Here is a 24922-nt window from a genome sequence, read left to right as displayed (position 1 = left end):
TTCCCCACAGGAAGGTGAAGCAATCAGTATTAATGATGAAGTAGTGAAATGGATTCAACAATGGTTGGAGTGGAAATGCCAGAGAGTAGTGGTGGAAAATTGTTTGTCGAATTAGAGGCTGGTGTCGTGGAGTGCCTCAGGGATCGTAACTGGGTCCACTGCTATTTGGCATATATATTAATGATCTAGATCACACATGTCAAACTCAGGCCCGCGAGCCAAATTTGGCCCGTGATATAATTATATTTGGCCCGCAAGATCATATCAAATATGTATTAGAGCTGGCCCGCTGGCTGCCGCGCCAGTATAGCGCATGCACAGCTAATACTACAAATCCCAGAATGCTTTGCAAATGCATTGGCGCCAGCCCGTCAGCCCGCTAATCGTCCCCACCTCCTCTCTTTACTTTCAATAGCATCTGCGACCTGTCGCCTAACTCACATGTAATAAACCCCTTACGAAAAATGGCCAAACGAAAGACAGAAAACAGGACCTTTCAAGACAGGTGGGAGGCAGACTATATGTTCATCATTTTAAAAGACAAACCTGTTTGTCATTGAAGCAAGTTGTTATTTTTTTTGACTTGTTGGCTTGTGAAAAAAAATACATTTAAAAGGAGTTTAAAGGCTATAGAGAAATATTATTTATTGAATATTTTATTTCTCATTTGTTAATGCTTCTTCTGGAAAGAGTTTAACCAAAACTATTATTAAACATTTATTTTAATAAGAAAAAGTTTAACATTACATGTTGAAAGAAGAGAAAACATGCAGATGTTGTTGAAAATTTTCAATAAATATTTAGTTTGCCCCACAACTTAGTCCAAGTTTTTAATTTTGGCCCTCTGTGAATTTGAGTTTGACACCCCTGATCTAGATGATGGGGTGGCAAATTGGATTAGTAAATTTGCAGATAATACAAAGGTTGGTGGTGTTGTGGACAGCGAGAAAGATTATCAAAGATTACAGGGTGATATAGGACAGTTAGAAGAGTGGGCTGAAAGATGGCAGATGGAGTTTAATACTAATAAATGTGAGGTGCTATATTTTGGTAGAACAAATCAAAACGGGTCATATATGTTAAATGGTGGACAATTGAGGAGTGCAGTGGAACAAAGGGATTTAGGAATTCTGGTACATAATTCTCTGAAAGTTGAATTGCGTGTGGATAGGGTGGTGAAGAAGGCATTTAGCAAGATGGCTTTCATAAATTAGAGTTTAGAACACAGGAGTTGGGATGTTATGTTGAAATTGTATAAGGCATTGGTGAGGCCAAATTTGGAATATTCTGTGCAGTTTTGATCATCGAATTACAGGAAAGATATAAACAGAACAGAGAGAGAGAGAGAGGAGGTTTACGAGAATGTTGCTGGGATTTCAAGGTTTGAGTTACAGGGAAAGATTGAGCAGGCTGGGACTTTATTCCCTGGAGTGTAGAAGAATGAGGGGTGATTTGATAGAGGTGTTCAAAATTATAAGGGGGACAGATGGTCAATGTGGACAGGCTTTTTCCACTAGGTTTGAGGGAAATTCAAACAAGAGGGCATGGATTGAGAATAAAAGGGGAAACACGAGATGGAATTCCTTCATGGAGATGTGGTAGAAGCGAGATCGATGTTAATATTCAAGTTAAGGTATATGGACAGGAGAGGTGGGGAGGTTTATGGGCCAAATGTGGGTCAGAGGGACTAGGTGGAAGATGTTCAGCACAGACTAGTAGGGCCAAACTATCATGTTTCTGTGCTGTAAATGGGTATATGGTTAACATGGTAACAGGCCCTTTTGGCACATGAGCCTGTGCCACCCAATTATACCCAATAACCCACCACCTCCAGTACATTTTGAACATTAGAAGGAAACTGGAGCCCTCTGGAAAAGCCCGGGGAATATGTACAAACCCCTTACAGACAGCCCAGAATGCAAACCCTGTCCTGATTTCTTGTGCACCAACTGCTAGCCCCAACTGTGCCACCCGGAGAAACAAATGATGGGAGTAACATTTTGAGAGAGATGTCAGAGGCAAGTCCTTTTCTGTGATAGTTTTGGGTGCCTGGAATACATTGCCAGGGGTGGTGGTGGTGGAGGAGGCTGGATCAATAAAGGATTTAAGAGAATCCTGGGAAGAATGCAAGAAAATAGAGGCTTATGGGTGAGAAGTAGGAAAGGTTTAGCTTGTTGAGTAAGTTTCTATAGGACAGCACAACATCATGGGCCAAAGGGCTATGTGAAATGTCTAGCTGGACCTGCTCATTATCACAGCATTTTGTGACATCATGTAGGATACATGAAAGAATGTGGACAAGCTCCCAAATAGAATGAAAATAATGAACAATTACCATTTTTAGTAATGTTATTAAATTGTAGAGTGAAACCAGGCCCTTTGGCCCATAGTCAACATTGGTCTTCAAACATCCATTCAGATCAATCCTTCATTAATGCCACTTGTTGTTATTCCCATCCCATCCCCACCTCTCATCCAAGATTCATCGGAGTCATCAGGAAGAAACAAAATTGCAGATTGATTTGATCTTCTCACGGATATGAATTCTAAGACTTGGCTTGAGTGAACTTGAGTGCGATGGGCAATGACTCATACCTGGTTAGTCCGTAGGGATGGAGTTCAGGATCTCAGAAGATTTATAGTGCGATAATGGAAATAAATGATGGAGGCGTCCCAAAAATGCATAAATTCCTAAAGCTGTCAGCCTTTCATTTACAATGAAAGGCAGTCAGCTGTCAAAAAAAAGCAGACAGCTCTGTAATAAAAAGTGCAAACAGTGGTAATGCTCAGCAGATCAGGTAATGTCAGTGGGGAGATCGATTGTATTTACTGTCTTTTATACCACGTGTAAAAAGCACTTTTATTTGTATTGATTAAATATTTGTCCTGCAAATGTATTGTCTGTATGTGTGTTGTGTCTGAAAGTGTCCATGTATTTTGTGTCAAGGACCCCGGAGAATGTGGTTTTGTTGCGTGATACTGGTACATCAGATGACAAATGACACGTCCAAATTGGAGACACGCAGATGTGCGGACGCGATTAGGCTGGTGTGGTCGGTCCTGCTGTTCGTGCAGCGAACGGGGTCTGAATCCAGCACTGCCTTTAAGGAGTTTGTACGTTCTCCCCGTGCCTGCGAGGATTTCCTGCAGGGGGCTCCATGGGGGTTGTAGGTTAATTGGGGTATTAATTGGGTGGCTTGGGCTCGTGAGCCAGAAGAGGCTGTTTACCGTGCTGTATGTGTAAATGTTTAAAAATGCTGGAATGAGTGGCTAAACACAATCTGCTGCAGGAACTCTGATCAACCAGCGTTGGTTGGAGAAAAAGAACAGCTTGAACTGTTGACCAGAATCCTTTCTCAATAAAGGTTCAGTAAGATCATGACTGATGTACCTCTGCTCCTATCACCTGCATTTACACCTTCCTGGCTTGCATGAAGTAATTTAATAAGATCGAGGGCTTTTATTAGGGTGGACCGCCAGCACCTTTTCCAGTGGGCGACAATAACAAATATCAGAGGACATCTGTACAATGTATGGGGAGGACAATTCAGGGGATGTATCCGGGCTGAGTGCTGGCTGCCCGAATGCATTGCTGCGGGGGTGGGGGGGGGAACGGAGTACAACAGGGGCATTCGAATGACTCGGGCACATGGGTGTAAGGAAAGTCAAATCAGAATTTGTCATGATCACATCACGAAATGTGTTGTTTTGCGGCAATGTCACGGTGCAAGCACTCTTCTAATCCACATTAATGATCTGGACAATGAGGCGGTAAATTGGATTAGTAAATATGTAGATGATACTAAAATAGATGGAATTGGGAATAATGAAGAAGGTTTTTAAAGATTGCAAAAGGATTTGGATTGCTTAGAACAGGGTGGGCTGAAAGATGGCAGATGCAGTTTAATGCTGAGAAGTGTTAAGTGCTTCACTTTGGAAGGAATAATCAAAACAGGACATGCGTAGTAAATGGGAGGGCACTGAGGAATGGAGTGGAGCAGTAAGATTGTTTCCTGAAGGTAGAATCTCATGTGGATAGGGTGGTGAAGAAGGCTTTTAGTATGCTGGCCTTTGTAAATGAAAACCTAGAATACAGGAGTTGGGAGGTGATGTTGAGACTATTCAAGGCATTGGTGAGGCCAAATTTGGAATACTGGGTGCAGTTCTGGTCACCAAATTATAGGAAGGATATCAACAAGGTAGAGAGGGTGCAGAGAAGATTTACTAAAATGTTGCCTGGGTTTCAGAATCTGGATTACAAAAGATTGAGCAGATTAGGTATTTATTCCTTGGAGCATAGAAGGTTGTGAGGGGATTTGATAGAGGTATTTAAAATTATGAGGGGATAGACAGTAGATGTGAATAAGCTCTTCCCCTCGAGGGTAGGTGAGATTGGAATGAGGGGTCATGAGTTGGGGGTTGGGGGGCAAAATTTAGAAATAACACGAGGGAGCTTCTTCATTCAGAGAGGGGTGGGTGAGTGGAATGACCTTCCGGAAGAGGTGGTTGCAGCAGGGTCAATTTTTTTTAAAGAAAAGTTGGATAGGTGCATGGATGTGAGGGAATTGGCAGGTATGGACAGGGAGTAGGTAGGTAGGACTAAAGGAGATCACTTAAATTGGTGCGGACAAGAGGGGCTGAGATGGCTTGTTTCTGTACGGTAATTGTCAAATGGTTATATCTTACACCTATCTCACGTTTAAGAGTATTGTGTTCAGTTCTGGTCACCTCATTACAGGAAGGATGTGGAGGCTATGGACGGGGTCAGTAGTAGTGGTGGCAGGGTCCATTTTGTCATTTATGGTAAAATTGGATAGGTATAAGGATGGGAGGGGAATGGAGGGTCATGGGCAGCATGCAGGTAGGTGGGACTAGAGGAAGGTACTTGGTTTGGTGCAGACTAGAAGGGCTGAGATAGCCTGTTTCTGTGCTGTAATTGTGATATGGTGATATATATTCCACGTCCTGATCCATGATTTTACTTTTCTGAATGTTTATTCTACGTGGGTGCTATTTTGTGGGACTTGCTTCTCCCACATGATAAATAACTGATGTCCTTTCTGGCACATCAGGAAACAAATTTGTATATTTGAAAATTAATTCTTTCAACTGAGTATATTCTTGTAACTTAAGATGGCCTAACATCATCCTACCTCCATTTTCCAGCTATCTAACTCTTATTTCCTCTCTACTTTAGCTTCCTCTGCCTCATTCAATTGTTTCTGCAACTCAATGTTCCAGTTCTCTCTTTCTTCCACCACCCTCAATTTCTCCAATTCCAATTGTAATTCAACAGATCTATCCTCTGGAAAATTTTCTAATTCTTTCTCAACAAATTTTCCCTCACCTATATATTTCACGATAATCATTTGTATTTTCCTCATCCAATGCTTGACTTCAGTCAGTTTTAATGCCTTAGAAATAGCCATCAGATCGTCTTTTCACTTGCTCTGCAGGTGATGGTTGTGACAAAAATGTATCAATCTCCATTGCTGTTTTTCCACACATGAGTTTTAAATTAGCTTGGAAAAACTAATTGACTAATAAATCACAAAAAGATCCTAAAACTCCTATTTTCAATCTGAAAAGACTAGCTTCCAAATGTTACGAGCCCAGAGGACCCCAAAACCCATCAGCAATAGATATTCACCAAGACATATGGTAATTTAAACAAAAGTTGGTTTTAATCATCTTTTAAACATGAAAACAGGATCAAACTTTAACTTGTCTCTATTGAGTTAACTAACCTAACTTAACCCCCTTCTAATTCTAAGCGCACATGTATGTAATGTGTGTGTAAGTTTAGAAAAGTTATTTCATTCACAATCCAATCTCGCTTCTCACTCTTCCATGTTCAGACAATTCTTGTACTGTGCACAGAATTTCTTCTTTGGCTTGGCTTCGCGGACGAAGATTTATGGAGGGGTAATGTCCACGTCAGCTGCAGGCTCGTTTGTGGCTGACAAGTCCGATGCGGGACAGGCAGACATGGTTGCAGCGGTTGCAAGGGAAAATTGGTTGGTTGGGGTTGGGTGTTGGGTTTTTCCTCCTTTGTCTTTTTAATGCTTGAAAGGCTCAATAAGGTTCTTATCGGTTTTCAGAGAGAGATTTGCTGCTCGTTGGACACCCACAACTGATTCCTTCTGAACAGCCATTTCAGTGTCTTGCTGAAGAAACTTGCCCCATCAGGGTTCTCCAGATGAAAACCTCTTTTGGGTCACCACAGAGTTCCTTTTTGTTTCCATTATTTCAAATGAGACATTGTACAGCCAGTCATCTCCTCTTGTATTCTCTCTCTGTCTCATCTGTTACTTTCCAAAACAATAATTCATTACTCCACAGCATGTCCAATTAACACCTACTTGTGAAGTCCTGATAGGCATTCTTCAAAGTTTTTGCAAAGGCCTGGACTGTCTGGCTTGAGCAGAGCTCTGGCATTTTAAATGAGATCTGTTTTGTGAAGTGTTTATCTTTTTGTGACCTACACTAAAAAAAACCTGCCACAATTTATCTCTTTTTAAAACATATCTATGTACAATATAAAATATGAAATAATCCATCATAATACCCAATTAATAACTTTTCCCCAAACTCAGAAAGTAGATGTGGTGGTAGAAATATTTCTCTTGCATTCATCGCAGAAGGGCCTAATTACTCACATTTATAACCAAAATTACATTGGGTTCCAATTGATAAGATTAAAAAAGCATTGGAACAGGATTTGCAATTAATTATTTCTGACAATTTGTGGGAAAGGATTTTTAACTTGTTAATACATCCTCAATCTGTGCCTGTCGCTCACTCATTCGATTTAAGGTTGTACACAGGGCACACATGTCTAAAGATAAATTGACAAGTTTTTTCAGATGTCAATCCCCCATTGTGACAGGTGTATATTACAAGCCCAGAGAACTCCAAAACCCAGCAGCAATAGATATTCACCAAGATGATTGGTTATTTAAACAAAAGTTGCTTTTAATTATCTTTAAACATGAAAACAGAATCACCCTTTAACTTAACTAACCTAGTGTGTGTGTGTGTGTGTGTGTGTGTGTGTGTGTGTGTGTGTGTGTGTGTGTGTGTGTGTGTGTGTGTGTGTGTGTGTGTGTGTGTGTGTGTGTGTGTGTGTGTGTGTGTGTGTGTGTGTGTGTGTGTGTGTGTGTGTGTGTGTGTGTGTGTGTGTGTGATCTCACTCCAAGTTCACTGGTTGCAGGTACTTCTTGTACTGTGCACAAAATTTTTCTTTTGTAATGTTCATCAGGCTTTGGTGCTTGAAAGGTAAATGGTTACCACTCAAAGTTCTTGTTGGTTTGTCAGAAAGAGATTTGTTGTTTCCGAACAACCACAACTGATGTACTTCCATCAGCCACTTCAGCGTCTTGCTGACAAAACTTCCCACTTCAGGGGTCTCCAGATGATAACCTCTTTCTTTCAGGTCATCACAGAGTTCCTTTTTGTTTCATTTATTCCAAGTGAAACATTTGACAGCCAGTCCTCTCCTCTTGCATGAACCTCAAGGGCTTTGACCAGTTCATCTTCCAAATGGGGTTTTCCACAAGCTTGCCTGCTTGTCCTGTTCCAGTCCCAGCTGCTATAGTTGGCTGTAACACAGTAGATGATCTCTGAGAAAGCCTGTTTGACTCTTGTCTGCTTGCAAAACCACATGACGCTCTTAGAACAACAGGTTCTCTTCCAGACGGAAAAAACTCTGACAAGATCTTTCATCTGTTGCCTTTTGTAAGCAACAATCCATTAGTGGAGTTACATGAGCACTCTTCAAAGCTTTTGCAAAAGCTGTGGAGCTGATATGTCTAGCATGAGCCAGAGCCTCAGTATTTTAAATAAGATCTGTTTTAAAGTGTTTTTATGTAACCTACTCTAACAAACTTTCCCAATTTCTCTCCCAAAAACATACATGTACTCTGTCACATGTAGCAATGGGGTGGCATCATTAGTTCACTTATTTTGGTTTTGCCTGGCATTGGAATCTTATTGGAAAGAAATTTTTAATGCTTTATCTAGAATTTAAACTGTCAGTTTACAGCCGAATCAGTGGTGATGGAGGTTTATACCTGTCGCCATCTGATCGCTATGTTGTTGCATTCACGACACTTATGACGAGTAGATCTATTTTGTTTAGGTGGAAAGATCCGATTCTGCCTCCCTATGTCCAGTGGATATGCCAAACATTAGCCTGTTTCAACTTGATGTGCTCTAACTGATACTGATTTTATGTTTGATAGAATGTGGCACCTGTTAATGAATTTTTCATTATTTTTAAACCAGCTTCAAATCGATAAGTTTTATTATTGTTTTTCTCCTCATTGCAACTATTTTTATTCATGTTACAGAACATTTTCTTGTCTATTATTGAACTTAATATTTTAAGGCATCTAATTTCTACTATCAGGTTGGGGGGGGGGGGGTGGTCAGGCTTTATTTAGTTTAGGACATGTTTGTTAGTTTAGATAAGTGGTTCTCAACCTTTTTCTTCCCATCCACATCCCACCTTAAACAATCACAGAGCCCCAATGGCAGAGGGATTTCGAGGTGGGATGTGAGTGCAAAGAAAAGGGATGAGAACCACTGAATTGGACCACATATCTTTTATACTGGTTTTCCATTTGATCGTTAGACTTGTGGGGAGTTAATTACTGTTAGTTTATAATGTTTAACCATTTGTTACCTTTGCTCTCTATATATTGCTTCTCTTTTGCAATGTTTTAATTTAAATTAATAAAAAGATTGAGGAAAAGACATTTCTTCCAGTAATATTGCAAACCAAGGTGGTAGCAGATTTAAGAAACCTCTTATTCCTGCACTAACTGTAATCTTTTGGTTGTATTTTTCACTGATTTGTAGGCCTTGCTGGTAGATCTACTGGCAGTCACATTGATGTCGCTGCTCTCTCTCAAACCTGCATTAACAGACTGAGGAACTTCTAGCTTCTCCTGACTTGCAGGAACCTGACTGAACAACTGCTTGGACATCATGCCCTGCCCCTCTTCTGATCCCAAACTCAAACTCTGCATGACCACCACCTTCTGCCCCAGAGACCTCTGACCAGTGGACGGGTCGGTGGCTGCACCCCAGGCCCTGGTAGCTGACCCCGTCACCTCCACATTTTCTTGGAGGACAGGAGCCGTGCCGAGGTTCGGGACCACCCCTTCAAGCTCTCCTGTGCCACGTTCCAGTTCAGTCCCCGTCATTTGCCAAGCTGTGGCTGGATCAGTGGTGAAGGGCAGGCTCTGGACGTCCTTGTGCTGCAAAGAGACATTTTGTGTCAGGTCGATCTGACCGTCTCCAACAGGGAGCTCTTCTTGATTGCGCTGAATTGTTGTGGTCACAATATAGTGTTTCTTCAGAGACAATGGGTTGGCCATGCTATGTTGCCGGTTCATTACGCTAGTTGAAACAGTGTCTTCCTGCACAAACTCCTTCTGCTTAATGACCGGTTGAGACTTTGAGTTCAACTCCCAGCTTGTGAAGGTGACATTCTCTGAGCTCCTGTCCTGAAAATGGCTGTTACAGATTTCAGCCAAGGCTTTGAACCTTGGATCCAAGTCATTCAAGAAGGAATAGTCTAGAGGAACCTCTTGGACAAGGTCGCAGCAGTCCAGGGAAGCAACAGGCAAGTTTGACCCCTCGTCGTCATAAACCAGCATGCAGTCACATGATGTCAAAGGCTTCCACTCTTCTGCAGTAGCGAGCAACTTCTAAAATAACACAGGGAGGATATAGAGACGTTAACATTTCTTGAAATGAGCAGTTTTGTCATTAATTCCTGCAAAGAGTCATCGAGCGTCAAACATATTGCAGATATTTAAATCTGAAATATATCTGAAAACACTCAGCAGATCAAGCAACACCTGTGGTGAGAAGAAGTAAATTAATGGTTCAGGTCAGAAATGCCACACCAGGAAATCCCATTGAGTGTTCAGTTTTACTCCTCACAGAACTTTTTAAAAATGTTTCTTTTTAAATTTAGACATACAGCACGGTAATGGGCCCTTTCAGCCCACGAGCCCATGCACCTAATTGACCTACAAAGCTCGGGAAGTTTTGAAGGGTGGGAGGAAACTGGAGGCCCTGGAGAAAACCCACACAGACATGGGGAGAACTTACAAACTCCTTTCAGCCAGCGCGGGATTTGAAACTTTGTCGCTGTAATAGCATTGCGCTAACTGCCACACTAACCGTGCCGCCCTGCTAACTGCTCCACCCCGCCACATTAACCGTGCTGTCGTGCTAACTGCTCCACCCCGCCATGCTAACCATGCAATGACTTCCTGAATAATAGCAGCATTTCAAAACTGTGAGGGTCACAGACAATGAAAACTGCAGGAAACTTTCTTCATTGGGAAACACATTCTGTGAAGGGGCTGGATGGATTAGAATTTGTAAAATGTGGTTGTGGTGGTCCACCATTGGCCTACTGCAGGGGGAAAACTCTGTACCTGCAGGAGTGTAATGGGACAGGACAACACCTGGCCGGCTGTCAATCAGTCGGCCTGAATGGCTCAAGCCCCACCCAATCGGGTGTCAATCACCCTCCAGGATATAAGCCTGCGCTGGCATCCCGAGGCCTCACTCAGAGTTGCTGCAGCCACAGCCAGCCTGGCTCTGTGGAAGTCTTTGTGGATTAAAGCCTGTTGTACAGTCTTTATCTTTGTGCGTGTCTGATTCTGGCTAACAGCACACCACAGTGTGCAGGATAGTTTTATGTTGAGGTACCCACTAGAGAAGGGACGTGTTAAATCTACTGTTGGAGAATGAGATGGTGCAGGTGACTGAGGTGTGTGTTGGGTAGCACTTTGGATCCATTGATCATGGTACCATATAACCACTTACAGCACAGAACAGGCCAGTTCGGCCCTACTAGTCCATGCCGTAACAAATCCCCAACCTCCTAGTCCCACTGACCAGCACCCGGTCCATACCCCTCCAGTCCTCTCCTCTCCATGTAACTATCCAGTCTTTCCTTAAATGTAACCAATGATCCCGCCTCGACCACGTCTGTCGGAAGCTCATTCCACATCCCCACCACCCTTTGCGTAAAGAAATTTCCCCTCGTGTTCCCCTTATAATTTTCCCCCTTCAATCTTAAACCATGTCCTCTAGTTTGAATCTCCCCCTTTCTTAATTGAAAAAGCCTATCCACATTTACTCTGTCTGACCCTTTTAAAATCTTAAACACCTCTATCAAGTCCCCTCTCAATCTTCTACGCTCGAGGAAAAAACCCCAGTCTGCACAACCTTTCCCTGTAACTCAGACCCTGAAATCCTGTCAACATTCTCGTGAACCTTCTCTGCACTCTCTCTATTTTGTTTATATCTTTCCTATAATTTGGTGACCAAAACTGTACACAGTACTCCAAATTTGGCCTCACCAATGCCTTGTACGATTTCATCATAACCTCACTACTCTTGAATTCAATACTCCGATTTATGAAGGCCAATATTCCAAATGCCTTCTTCACCACACCATCTACCTGAGTATCAGCCTTGAGGGTACTATTTACCATAACTCCTAAATCCCTTTGTTGCTCTGCACTCCTCAATTGTCTACCATTTAATGCATATGACCTATTTAGATTTGCCTTTCCAAAATGTAACACCTCACACTTATCTGTATTAAATTCCATCAGCCATTTCTCAGCCCACACCTCCAGCCTTCCTAAATCACCTTTTAATCTACGGTAATCTTCCTCACTGTCCACAACACCACCAATCTTTCTATCATCCGCAAACTTGCTTATCCAATTCTCCACCCCTACTTCCAGATCGTTAATATATATAACAAACAATAGTGGACCCAGGACCGAACCCTGAGGAACTCCACTAGTCACTGGCCTCCAATTGGACAAACAATTTTCTACCACTACTCTCTGACACCTCCCATCCAACCATTGCTGAATCCATTTCACTACCTCCTTATTTGTACCTAATGCCTCCACCTTTTTTCCTAATCTCTTGTGGGGAACTTTGTCAAAAGCTTTACTAAAGTCTTAATAGACAACATCCACAGCTTTCCCTTCATCAACCTTTTTTGTAACCCCCTCGAAAAACTCAATCAGGTTTGTCAAGCATGATGTACCCCTGACAAAACCATGCTGATTACTCCCTATCAATCCCTGTACCTCCAAATATTTGTAAATACCATCCCTCAGAACACTTTCCATCAACTTACCCACCACAGACGTCAGACTCACGGGCCTATAATTCCCAGGTTACATTTGGACCCTTTCTTAAACAGCGGAACCACATGTGCCACCCTCCAATCCTTGGGCACTACCCCCGTGACCAGTGATATCCTAAATATCTCTGTTAATGGCCCCACTATCTATCCACAAGCCTCCCTGAGTGTCCTTGAGAATATTTTGTCCGGTCCCGGAGATTTATCCACCTTTATCTTTTTCAACACAGCCATCACTACCTCCTCGGTTATCCTTATATGCTTCATGGTCTCCCCACTATTTTTCTTTACTTCAACTGGTTCAACATTTTTTTCCCTAGTGAATACCAAGGCAAAGAAATCATTCAAAATTTCCCCCATTTCCTTCTCACTCAGCCTACCCTCGCTATCTACAAGGGGTCCAATTTTATCTCTCACTAATCTTTTACTTTTAATGTACTTATAGAAACCCTTTGGATTTATTTTTACTCTGTCTGCCAAAGCCTCTTCATGCCTTTTTTTGGCCTTTCTAATTTCTTTCTTATGATTCCTTCTACACTCCTTGTAGTCCTCCTTCAACTTCTCAGCTCCCTGCTCTTTATACCTCTTGTACACTTCCCTTTTTCTCCTAACCAAATTTCCAATATTCCTCGAAAACCAAGCCTCCCTATGACTTCCAGCCTTTCCTTTGATCCTCACTGGGACATATCTACTCTGTACCCGCAAAATTTCTTTTTTGAATATCCTCCATTTTTCATTTACATCCATACCTGAAAATATCCTGTCCCATTCAATACTCCCCAAATCCCTTCTTATTCCTTCGAAATTTGCTCTTCTCCAATCCAGAACCTCAACTTTAGGCTCCTCCTTGCTCTTCCCTAAAACTACCTGAAAACTAACAGTACCATTAGTTTTAACATAATTATGGAAAGGGGTAGGTCTGGTCCAAGGATTAAGGTTTTTAAGTGGGAGAAAGGCAGATTTGAAGGGATTTACAAGGAGTGGTTTGGGCTGATTTGTTTTATGGGAAGGAGATAGAGGAGAGTTGGAGGACATTTAAAATTGAGATTTTGAGGGTGTGGAATCTTTATGTTCCTATCAGGATAAAAGGCAGAGCTGAAAGTTTGAGAGACATGTGGTTTTCAAGGGAGATTAGAAAGTTGGTTGGAATTAAAAGGGAGGCGTACATTATATATAAGAAGCAAGGTATGGACGAGATGCTTAGTAAATACATGGATTGTAAAAAGAAGCTTAAAGAAATTAGGAAAGCGAAAAGAAGGTACAAGGAGCTAGAGGACATGGGTTAATGGTGAAAATGGAAATGCTAAAAGGGAATTTCTTCAGCCAGAGGCCTGGTGAATTTGTGGAATTTGTTGCCACAAGCAGTCATTGGGTGCATTTAAGACACATTGATAGATTTTTCATCAGCTGGGGCAGTAAATGTTACGGGGAGAAGGCCGGGCGGTGGGGCTGAGGGGGAACAAGGATCAGCTCATGATTAAATGGTGGGGAAGACTCAATGGGCTGCATAGCCTATTTCTGCATCTATGTTGTATGGTCTTAACTTCTTCACAGAGAACGCTGGGAGCATGAAACAAGCTAATAGCTGAAAAGATGAATGCAGGCTCAATTTAGACACAGATGGGAGGAGTGTGAAGGGATATGGTCCAGGTGCTGGCCAGTGGGACTAGGCTGAATAATATTTCAGCTCTGACTGGATGGGCTGAAGGGCCTGTTTCGGTGCTGCGGTGTTTAAAGGACCTGAAGGACATCTTCACACAGAGGGTGGTGGGTCTGTGGAACAACCGGCCAGAGGAAACAGCAGAGACAGGGGCAAGATTATTGCTCAAATGATATTTGGACAGTTATGTGGGAAGCGAGGGTTTGGAGACATGTGGGCTGAGTGCAGAGAAAGGAGACTAGCTTGGTTGGGATGTACGAGTTGGGCCTAGCTCCCTGCTGCAGAGCAGCGACCGAGATTCACAGAAGAGCTCTAAGACAAGGGGGTGGTGATTGAAAACCATTGGGGAAGCCTGAACGGAGATGAGGAAAGCTTTCCTCACCCTGATGCCGGTGGGATTCTGGAACTCTCTCTCGTTGAGAGGAAGAATGGTTCATCAGACTTAAACAGTGCTGGGCAGTGCCCTTGAAGGGCTGCAGGGCTACCGACCCAGTGCTGGATGGGGGAATCAGGCTGGGAGGTAGCTTCGTGCAGCACGGGTGAGATAGGCCAAACCTCTACCTCCCATCATCCAAAAATTGCACGTAATGGAAGTCTGCAATAAGAACAGAACTCGCTGAAAACACTGAGGTGGCTTCCATGGAGAGAGATATAGAGTTAGGACAGGGGGGTTGGCGTAGCGGTTAGTGCAACGCATTTAGAGTGGCAGCGATCGGGACCGGAGTTCAAATCCCATTTGTATGTCCTCCCTGTGTCTTTGTGAATTTTCCCCCGGGGGCTCCAGTTTCCTCCCACCATTCAAAACTTACTGGGGGGGGGGGGGGGTGTAAGTTCATTGGGTGGCACGGACTCATGGGCCAAAATGGCCTGTTACTGTGCTGTACATCTAAATTGAATTTTTTTTAAAATTAACATTGCAAGCCAAGGGCCCCCTGTCAGTGCTCTTCAGGGACCTCCTTGCGAGTCGAGCATTTCCAGAACCTTCTCGCTTTACTTTTCTTGCCGCTGTAACCAGCCACAGCTCAAACCCACCACGAAATGTCATAAGCGTCTCGACTTCTGCATCAAATAGGTTTGTGTAACTTGCCTGATTGATGTAGTCATTGATGTTGATTCTGCACACCTCCGAAAACACATTGAAGTCATCTACTTCGCTGTCACCGAACCCGGTTTGAAGTTGACGAGAGTCCATGTACTCTGATTCCATTCCAAGGCGACATTTAGATGTTGTCCTCCCTGTGTCTAATCCCAAAGCACCTTTGACATTCCAACGTGACCCCTCACCCACGTAACCGCCATCTGCTTCTACATTGGAGGTCGACCATTCAGGAGGGAAGTTCAAATTCCCTGGATGCTTTAAAAATGGTATCATCTGGCCAATGAGAGATGAGATGGTAATGAGTTTATTGTTGAAAGGTTCCATTTATTGTCATCTAATATTAAATTTTAGATGTAATACACATGGTATACAGTAAAACCCCCAAGTATTCAGCAACAATGAATCAGTAGATGGGTGGGGGGGGAGGGCTGTGGTTAAGTGCATTTTCTGGTTGCTTGAGATTGCACGTTGCGTGATTGGTGAACTAACAGCTAAGCGAGCCAATTTTAAATATCTCATAATTTTTGCCTATTTATTTTCCACACATTTTTTGCCAGTTGCTTGAATACTGGATAACAAAAGTTTTACTGTCCCTCAACTTTTATCTGGGGATTGGTTAGGCCAGGGAGGGAAGAGATTATGCGGGATACTGGAGTGAAGGGGTTGGGTGGGCGGAGGGGGAGTGAGGAAGAGTTTTGTGTGCTTGTCTTTGTAGGATGAACCATTGTGTTCAAGAGTTGAGACATATGCTGCAGCTTTACAAATACTGTTGAGAACACACTTAGTTGAGCTCGGCACACGATAGTAAGGATGTGGCAGCGATGGTGGATAGAGAAGAGGATCACCTGTGCTCTCTCTGCCTGAAGGACCTTTATAATAAGGAGGGGTTGATCAGGCAGGGTTATTCTCACTGTCATGTGGAAAACCAAGGTGTGACCTTTTGTGATTTACAAAATGATGAAGATCGTGGATGAACATCGTGTGATAATCGTTTACCCAGGGCAGAGGTGATGTTGAGGCATATGAAATTCCCAGGTGAGATAAGGGGAAAGATTTCCCATGGGGATAATGGGGAAGAGATGGTGGAGGCGGATACAACTACTAAATATAAAATGCATTTGGACAGATGCTTGGACAGGAAAGGAGTAGAGGGAAATGGACCGAACACAGGCAAATGGGTCTCACTGAGGTCCATCCGTGCCCTCAAGGATGGGATGGGTGCAAGGGCTTGCTTCTGTGGTTGAACGTTTCATGATTCTGGTGAAAAGTGACAACCTCGCAGGACTGTTCCTTAACCCCTTAGGAGGTCCGAGACGTGAATGAGCAGACCATAGCAAAGGTCAACTGTTCTACCTGCATTTTCTGTTTAACAACTTATGTTGATGGAAAAGCCTGTAAGTTGTTTTACCACAAATGACGACGTTGCTAATAGGAACTCCTGCCTTTTATCAATTTCTGCTCAATGTAATATTAAGGTGCTGCTTAAAGAACAAATCGAGATTAGACTACTTTAACAACAGCATTCTAACAGGAAGATTTAGATAGATTGAGTGGTGCAACATCAATGGTTCTGAAGCTTTTTCTTCCCACTCACAACCCACTTTAAGTAACCCCTACGCCATCGGTGCTCTGTGATGAGTAAGGGATTAGTTAAGGTGGGATGTGGGTGGGAAGGGAAGGTTGAGAATCACTGCTCTAGACCCAATTGTTATTGAAATATTTGGCTTGATAAAAACAGTCATTGCCCCTTGTGGTGAATGTCTGCCAAGCTGCCTGTCTCCCCTCTGCCGAGTCTTGCTGTACTAACATGGGCTGTGCATTATCTCGACTGTTAAGGACACTCCCCTTGGATATAACTGTATCTGCACCTATTGTCTTTCATTATTGTACCCTAAGTATCTGCTAATAAAAGCCATGATTATTGTTTGACTGCATCGTCTTTGTCTACTTCATCAACTGGCACTTTACCCATTTCCTTTAGAGATCTGAAACCGTGCACATAACAAGTCAATGAGGGACGATTAAAACAGTGGTTTTCAAATTTTTTCTTTCCACCCACATCCCACCTTAAGCAATCCCTCACTCATCACTGAGCACCGATTACTTAGTGGGATGTGAGTGGAAAGAAAGTTTGAAATTCACTGGTCCACAAGATTATGAGCTGGTCTACAAGAGTCGGAGAGCCCCAGATAAGGTAGGAAGCCTTATTCCCAGGGTGGGAGTAGCAAATACCAGAGGACTTCTGCGCAAAGTGAAGGGGGAATTTTATGGGAAATGTCAGGGGTAAAAGTTTTGGTTTGTGTTTTTTTTTTATACACACAGACTTGTGGGTGCCTGGAATGTATTGACATGGGTTGGGGTGAAATCTGAAACAATAAGGGTATTTTAGAGACTCTTTGACAGGCACATGAATGAAAGTGGAAAAAAAGGATTATCAGGTAGGGAGGGTTTTGTTATTTTTTTATGTATACAGTCATGTGTCGCTTCACATCCTCAATATGTTCTGTGAAATAGGATGTTATGCGGTTTGGACATTGTATATATAGGTATATATAGAGGTCGACAGCATCGAGTCCACGCTGCTGAAGATCCAGCTGCGCTGGATGGGTCACGTCTCCAGAATGGAGGACCATCGCCTTCCCAAGATCGTGTTATATGGCGAGCTCTCCACTGGCCACCGTGACAGAGGTGCACCAAAGAAAAGGTACAAGGACTGCCTAAAGAAATCTCTTGGTGCCTGCCACATTGACCACCGCCAGTGGGCTGATATCGCCTCAAACCGTGCATCTTGGCGCCTCACAGTTTGGCGGGCAGCAACCTCCTTTGAAGAAGACCGCAGAGCCCACCTCACTGACAAAAGGCAAAGGACACCCAACCCCAACCAACCAATTTTCCCCTGCAACCGCTGCAATCGTGTCTGCCTGTCCCGCATCGGACTTGTCAGCCACAAACGAGCCTGCAGCTGACGTGGACTTTTACCCCCTCCATAAATCTTCGTCCGCGAAGCCAAGCCAAAGAGAGATATACTTAGCAAGCTACAACATTTAAGAGACGCGCAGTACACAAATTTAGATGCTGCTGCCTACGAGTTGAAGCAAATAAAAAGTTTACTGTATAACAGTGTAAGTAGGGAAAGTTCATATTAAGAGAACCATATACAGTACAATACAGACATAAGCTAGTAACATCGGTGTTTTTATAACTATCAACTATTATAGTTTATTTATGTATTTTACTATAGTGGACTGGGCCAACCTTGCACTCGACGGGCTGAATCACCATAGCTAACAGCCAATGCGGTAGGGCACAGTGAACCCCCACCCCCCCCAAACCACGCAGAAGTTCCAGGCTGCAGGAGCATGTTGCCAGGGAAACGGCCAGGCCTGACAGCAACATTATGACATCACTCCCGTGATCGTGTTGCCTCCCCTAAACAGGAACACGCGTGGTTTGAATAAACGGAAGTTACTGATTTACTTGCTTGGTGTGGACAGCATTTACTTCAGCAGCTCTGCCTTTAGCGGTGCTACAGTGGTTGGCCCCCAACAGATTCTATCGTTTTTAGAACCCATAACACACAGCAAGATGAATCCTGGCAACTCGTCCACAGCCCAAGTGGCTGCCACCAACGGATCTCCTGTGGACGTTTACACCATAAGCGTCCACTTGCCGCCATTCTGGGCAAACCAGCCACGCAGCTGGCTGCAACTTGCAGAATCACAGTTTGCCCTGTGAGGAATAACAGCCGAGGACACACAGTTCTGGCACGTGGTCAGCACCTTGGACCCGACCTCAGCAGCCAAAGTCGCCCCGTTTGTCAACAACCCACCCGTGGACGGCAAGTTCACGGATGTTTAGGTGGTTTTTGCTTGAGTCATTTGAACTTAGCCGGTATGAATGGGCCGTTTGCGTGGTTAACATGCAGGGCCATGGTGATCGCAACCCCTAAGAACTGATGCAGGAGCTGGTGCCCCTTGCAGATGGTCACACAAGGGGCTTCCTGTTCCTTTCCAAGATGCCGGTCCACGTTGCCATCATCACCTCCAACACGGACTTTGCACCTCGTGGTGAGAGAGGCAGACCGCTCTTCCACATCTCCAGCGAAGGAGCACCACCTTTGCCTGACAAGATGTAGCCTGCTCGGAACCCTCCCAGGCCCAAAACCCTCAGAAAGCCTGCAGGAATTCCTTGGGATTGTGAATTCCTATCATTGCTTCCTCCCAGGAGCAGCAGCCACAATGCGGCCTCTCTTCCACCTCGTTAAGGCAGGTAACAAGGAGCCCAGCTGGTCTGCGGAGGCACTCCAGGCAACCGAAGAGACCAAAACAGAACTCTCCAAAGCCAAGTTCCTGGCACACTCAGATCCAGACTTGCCCCTATCGTTAACAACAGACGCCTCAGACCGGGCAGTGGGCGCAGAGCTGCAACAGTGGGCGGATCACCAGTGCCAGCCGTTCGCTTTCTTCAGTAAACACCTCCGACCACCCGAGCTGAAGTGCAGTGTTTTTGATTGCAAACTGCTGTCAATATGTGGAAGACATTGAATTAATGTTGGACTAAGCAAAAGGGCAGAACTCAACTTAAAACATGTTATTGCAGGGAATGACTAATCAATAGGGGTCTTCCAAAAACAAACCCAGTCCACACAATCTGTGAGACAAGAACAGAATGATGTCTAATCACCAACCTTTGTGTGTTCCCATGATCACGTTAAAAATCACTTTCTGTAAAAGTTGTTTGTCTCAGTAATTTCGTGATCGGGTCAAATATGAGAAAAGACATTGCCTATAAAAGACTGACTCCTGTAACATTAGGTCAGGAAAGACTCGTGCAGACGCCGGACCTCTGTGGGTCACTCCCTCAATAAAGCGGAGGCTTGAATCTCACCACTTGCATTAGTTATTTAATTAACTAAGTCGAGAAGAATTTTCTTGACACAATGTACCTGGCCATACGCCATTTCCGGTACATCCTCGAAGGTTGAGTGCTCGCGGCCTATATGGACAACAAGCCGCTGGTGCAGGCGCTGGGCAAAGTCTCGGACCGCTGGTCGGTGAGGCAACACTGGCACCTTTCCTACATCTCCGAACATACAACAGATATCTGCCACGTAGCGGGGAAGTCCAACGATCTCCAAGGTGACGGGTAGCATCGACAAAGCTCAGTTAGCCAGGGACCAGGCTGAAGATGCTGACAAACAGGCAGACCGCACCACCATCACCAGTCTACAAATTGAGGAGTACGCTGGACCCAGAAGGCCCAACACTCCTGTGCGATATGTCTACAGGCTACCCTAGGCCAATCCTGCCCATGACCTGGAGTAGCGGGTATTCAATTAAGTGATGGACTCTCATCCTTCCATCCAGTCAACATTTCGGACAGGTTCGTATGGCACGGGCTTTGACGCAAAGTTTCACTTTGATCAAAAACCTGTGTACAATGCCAGCGACCCAAAGTGCATCGGCAAACTAAAGGCCCAGTGCAAAGTTTCCTGCCAGCAGTGGACGGGTTTGACAACGTGCACTTGGACATTGTAGGGCCCCTTCCCATTAGCCAGGGGATGAGGTACCTTTTCACCATGGTCGACCGCTTTACACACTGGCCAGAGGTGGTGCCCATGCCGCCTGAAACCTGTGTGAGGGCCTTTACCTCACAGTGAGTCACCCATTTTGGTGTCCCATCCCATACAACTTCAGATCAGTGAGCCCAGTTTACCTCTTCCCTCTGGGCGACGATGGCTAAATTCTGCGACAGCCAGCTACACCACACAACTGCTTATCACCCCCGACCAAATGGGCTGGTAGAGCACTTTCACCCCAACTAAAAGCCATCCTCAAATCACATCTTCATGGGCCTAAATGGATGGATGAACTCCCATAGGTCCTGCTGGGCATCCACACAGCACATAGAGGGCCTTCCCATATCATCAGTGGTAATGATCTACGTTGCACTACTCTCCATCCCAGGTGATGTCCATTTCGGCTCCATGGAACCACCACTGAATGCCCTGGACATACTACAGCGGCTGAGGAACTATACTGTCTACCCATGTCCACATCTTACTACCACCCACGGGACTCCAACCAGAACTCAAAGCTATAGACTTTGTAAGACTGAGAGAACCAGGTACCCCCCTGCAGTGCCCTTATGAAGGGCCTTTCAAGTTACTGAGAAGGGAGGGGACTGTATATACTCTAGATATTGGAGGCAGGCACGACCTCCTCAAGAAAGCCCATTTGTACTGTTCAGACCCTTTCTCTGCCCCTACACAACGGCGCCACCCAAAGACAATCTCCCAAACCTCACCCAAAGAGAATGTGATTCGGTGGATGGGGGGGGGGGGGGGGGGGGGGGCGCGGAGTGGAGTGTAGTGGGCTGGGTCAACCTCACACACAACAAGCCAAGTCACCTTAGCTAACAGCCATCGTGGCAGGGCACAGTGACTTCCCCCCACTGCGCAGAAGTTCCAAGCTGCAGGAGTGTGTTGCCAGGGGACCGGCCAGGCCTCACAGCAGCATTATGACATCGCTCCCGTGAGCCTGTCGCCTCCCCTAAACAGGAACGCGCTTGGTTCGAATAAACGGCAACTACTGGTTTACTTGCTTGGTGTGGACAGCATTTACTTCAGCAGCTCTGCCTTTAGCGGTGCTATAGGACTATTTTACGCCTTGCAGTGCAATCGCTTTGGATACAAGAGAAGTGAGATACACGTGTGCCTGCGGGAAGCTGTTGCATCCGGTTACATCCACTAAATCCCGTTCTCCGAAGGGACCACTGACGTATATGCGGTCAGACGATGCCCGAACAGACTTTATGCATTGCATGACTGTATATAGATCGGTACTAATATCATGGACCTGCCCTGTGATACAGTGTTCTACGTTCCAAGAGGAACAGATGTCATCTCAGGACAATTACCTTCATCAGAACTGGAAAAGAGAGCAACCAGGTTACTTTGAGTTGCAGAGAGCGTGGGGGAAGGCCGATGGGGATTTCTCTAAGAGGTGCTTTGGTGAGAAGTCGCATAGGTCGTTTAGTCACTGGGTTGCGAGGATCAGGCGGAATGAGAGAACATTCACAATAGCCCTGGGATGAGAGCAGCTCGATGTGAGAAGAGAAGCAAAGGAAAATAAAGGTTGTGAAAAGTGGGGAGTTAAAACATTCCTGCAAGTCAGGCAGGTCAAACAGAGGGAGGTGGACTCCCAGAAAGGAACAGTTGTGACAGACTGAGTATGGGAGTGAGCTGAGGTGGTAGAAGTTGATAAGGAGTCTGAGATAAATTGAGTTTAGTGAACCTGAAAATAAAAACTCAAGTGATGTTGGTCACAAACCGTGTCGAATTGTCCTCCTTCCCCAACGCCTTGTCCCAGGGTTCCATGACTTTCGGGTTTCTCGGCCAATATGAACGTAGTTTTCTCAGGAATTCCATGACCGCACTGGCAGAACAGCAGCAGGAGCAAGGGAAGAACTGGAAAGAAGTATTTCAGTGGGTAAGCACAAGCTGGCATTTCTGAAACCCCAATATTAACAACAGCTTGTTTTATCAGTGACGGGGATCTCCCAGTGGCCAACTACCTCACCCCCATGTTCATGTGGCCTGAAGTACTATCCCACCAAGACCACCCATGAATTGGAGGAACAACACACGATCTTCCATCTGGACATTCTCCATCTGGATTCTGTTTGCCCACTCCCTGTTCTCCTTCTCTTCTCCATCCCTCTGTCTCCTTTCCTCCAGTTCTCCACCCCCTTCCCTCTCCATTCACAGAGCCATCCTCCCTCCCCTGCTGGCTGCTGTGGCCTCCCTCCCTCCGTTACCCACCTGTTACCTCATGCCTGTGGGACTGTGCTCCTTCCCTACCATTTTGTTCGGGCGCCTGTCTACTTTTTTTCATACCTTGATGAAGGGCTCAAGCCCGAAACATTGGTTAGGATCACAGGAAGAGAAGTAGGCCATTTAGCCCATCGAGTCTGCTCTGTGAAATCTCCCTGAGTTAAACTGTTCTTGCATCTAGTTCCAAGTTCCAGCCTCGTCTCCATATCCCTTGATACCCTGACTAATTAGATACCTATCAATTTCCCCCAAAGATCTGGCCTCCATAGCTGCATGTGACAACAAATTCCACAAATCCACAACTCTCTGGCTAAAGAAATTTCTCCTCATCTTGGTTTTAAATGGGTGCCTTCTAATTCTAAGACTGTGTCCTCTTGTCCTCGATTCACCCAACAGGGGAAACATCCTATTTACATCCACTCTGTCCAATCCATTCATTATTCAAAATGTTTCTATGAGCTCCCCTCTCATTCTTCTCTATTTTAATGAATAGAGTCCAAGAGCCGCTAAGTGTTCCTCATATGTTAGCCTCCTCATTCCTGGAATCATTCTGGTAAACCTCCTCTGCACCCTCTCCAACCTTGCTCTATTGCTTCTAAGATATGGGGCCAAAACTGTTCACAGTTCTCCAAATAAGGTCTCATCAACAGCTCTTTATTCTTATACACAATCCCCTTTGAAATGAACACCAACATAGCATTCGCCTTCTACACTGCCGATCCAACCTGGCAGCCAACTCTCAGGGTATCCTGCACGAGGACCCCCCCCCCCCAAGTCCCTTTGTACTTCTGAGGCTTGAATTTTCTCCCCATCCAAATAATAATCTGACCATTTATTTCCTCGACCAAAATGCACAACCGTACATTTCTCAACATTATATCACATCTGCCATTTCTTCACCGATTCTCCTAAGCCGTCCAAGTCTCTCTGTAAGCTTTTGATTTCTTCTACACTTCGTACTCTGCCACCTATCTTGGGGTCATCTGCAAACTTTGAAACGAAACCATTTAATCCACAATCTAAATCATCTTTGCTATATGAAGTACACAGTTTGACTAGCTGAGTTTCTCCAGTTTTTGCTTGCTTTAATACTTTGCTTCTGAGGTTAAACATTTCTATGGAGTTTGAAAGAACGGTGGGAGGTTTTGCAAACCACTTCCCATATCTTAGTGGAACACGAATGGCTGTGAGTGTAGTAAAACCACACGGAAATGCTGGAGGAGCTAAGCCGGCCTCACAGCGCCCATAGGAGGCAACGTTATATTACCAATGTTTCGGCCTAAAGCCTTCCTCAAGGTAGAAGCAAAAAAACCAGAAGATGTCAGAATAAAGACTAAAGACTGGCAGGGAAGGCACGGTTGGCGTAGCGGTCAACGCAATGCCTTTACTGCGCCAGCGATCGGGACTGGGGTTCGATCCCATGCTGTCTATAAGGAGTTTATACATTCTCCCTGCGTGGTTTTTCCCCGGGGATTCCTGTTTCCTCCCACCAGCCACAAACGTACTGGAGGTTGCAGGTTAATTTGGGCCGCAAGTGTTTCCATCCGATATGTCTAAATTTTAAATTTAAAAGAAAGGAGTCCAAACCAACAAAAGTGTTAATTGGATACGATAAGAGGAGAGGTGAGAATTGATTTTGGCTCTGAGAAAGGAGACAGAGGGAAAAGGGGTGAGAGAGAGGAGCCTCTCCGATGCAGAGGAGACCACAGCGGGAGCTCTGAATGCAGCAGATGACCCCAACAGATACACAAGTGAATTGTTGCTTCACTTGGAAGGACTGTTTGGGCAGCCAAATGATGGTGAGAGAGGAGGTGTGGACACAAGTGGAGCATCTCCTGCAGCCCAAAGCCCAGGGGGTGATTGGTGGGAGGGAGGTGTAGACAAGGGAGTTATGGGGGGGGGGGGGGTGGAGTCCCTGCAGAAATTATATTCTAGGTTACGCCTCTCAAAGATATCCAGGGGGGAAATGACCATTACTTTTGATACATTAGGAAAACCTTTGGCTGATAGAAGGAAAGGGTGTAGAAAGATCAAGATGTCCAAACTGGCACAAAACACATGGTCCACTAGGCATCTGTGAACTGAGCCCTCCCACATACTACAACCAATTGCGAGGATGCTGCTTCGATGAGC

At 44.8% G+C, this 24922-nt stretch overlaps 1 protein-coding gene across 1 annotated transcript in view; it reads right to left on the bottom strand.

Annotated features, from left to right (window-relative positions):
• Window positions 1-5662: 5662 nt before the first annotated feature.
• The window catches only part of LOC138755850 (desmoglein-4-like), a 139291-nt gene continuing 120031 nt past the window's right edge, over window positions 5663-24922 (bottom strand). Inside the window, exons 14-16 of the mRNA XM_069922572.1 lie at window positions 22287-22423; window positions 14944-15228; window positions 5663-9716 (exon numbers count right to left, since the gene is read on the bottom strand). Coding sequence (XP_069778673.1) covers window positions 8811-9716; window positions 14944-15228; window positions 22287-22423 — 1328 coding nt within the window. The 3' untranslated portion in view covers window positions 5663-8810. The remainder of the gene's footprint in view (window positions 9717-14943; window positions 15229-22286; window positions 22424-24922) is intronic.

The sequence above is a fragment of the Narcine bancroftii genome, chromosome 2 (assembly GCF_036971445.1).
Source record: "Narcine bancroftii isolate sNarBan1 chromosome 2, sNarBan1.hap1, whole genome shotgun sequence".
Taxonomy (NCBI): domain Eukaryota; kingdom Metazoa; phylum Chordata; class Chondrichthyes; order Torpediniformes; family Narcinidae; genus Narcine; species Narcine bancroftii.
This window is presented reverse-complemented; position numbering and strand designations above follow the sequence as displayed.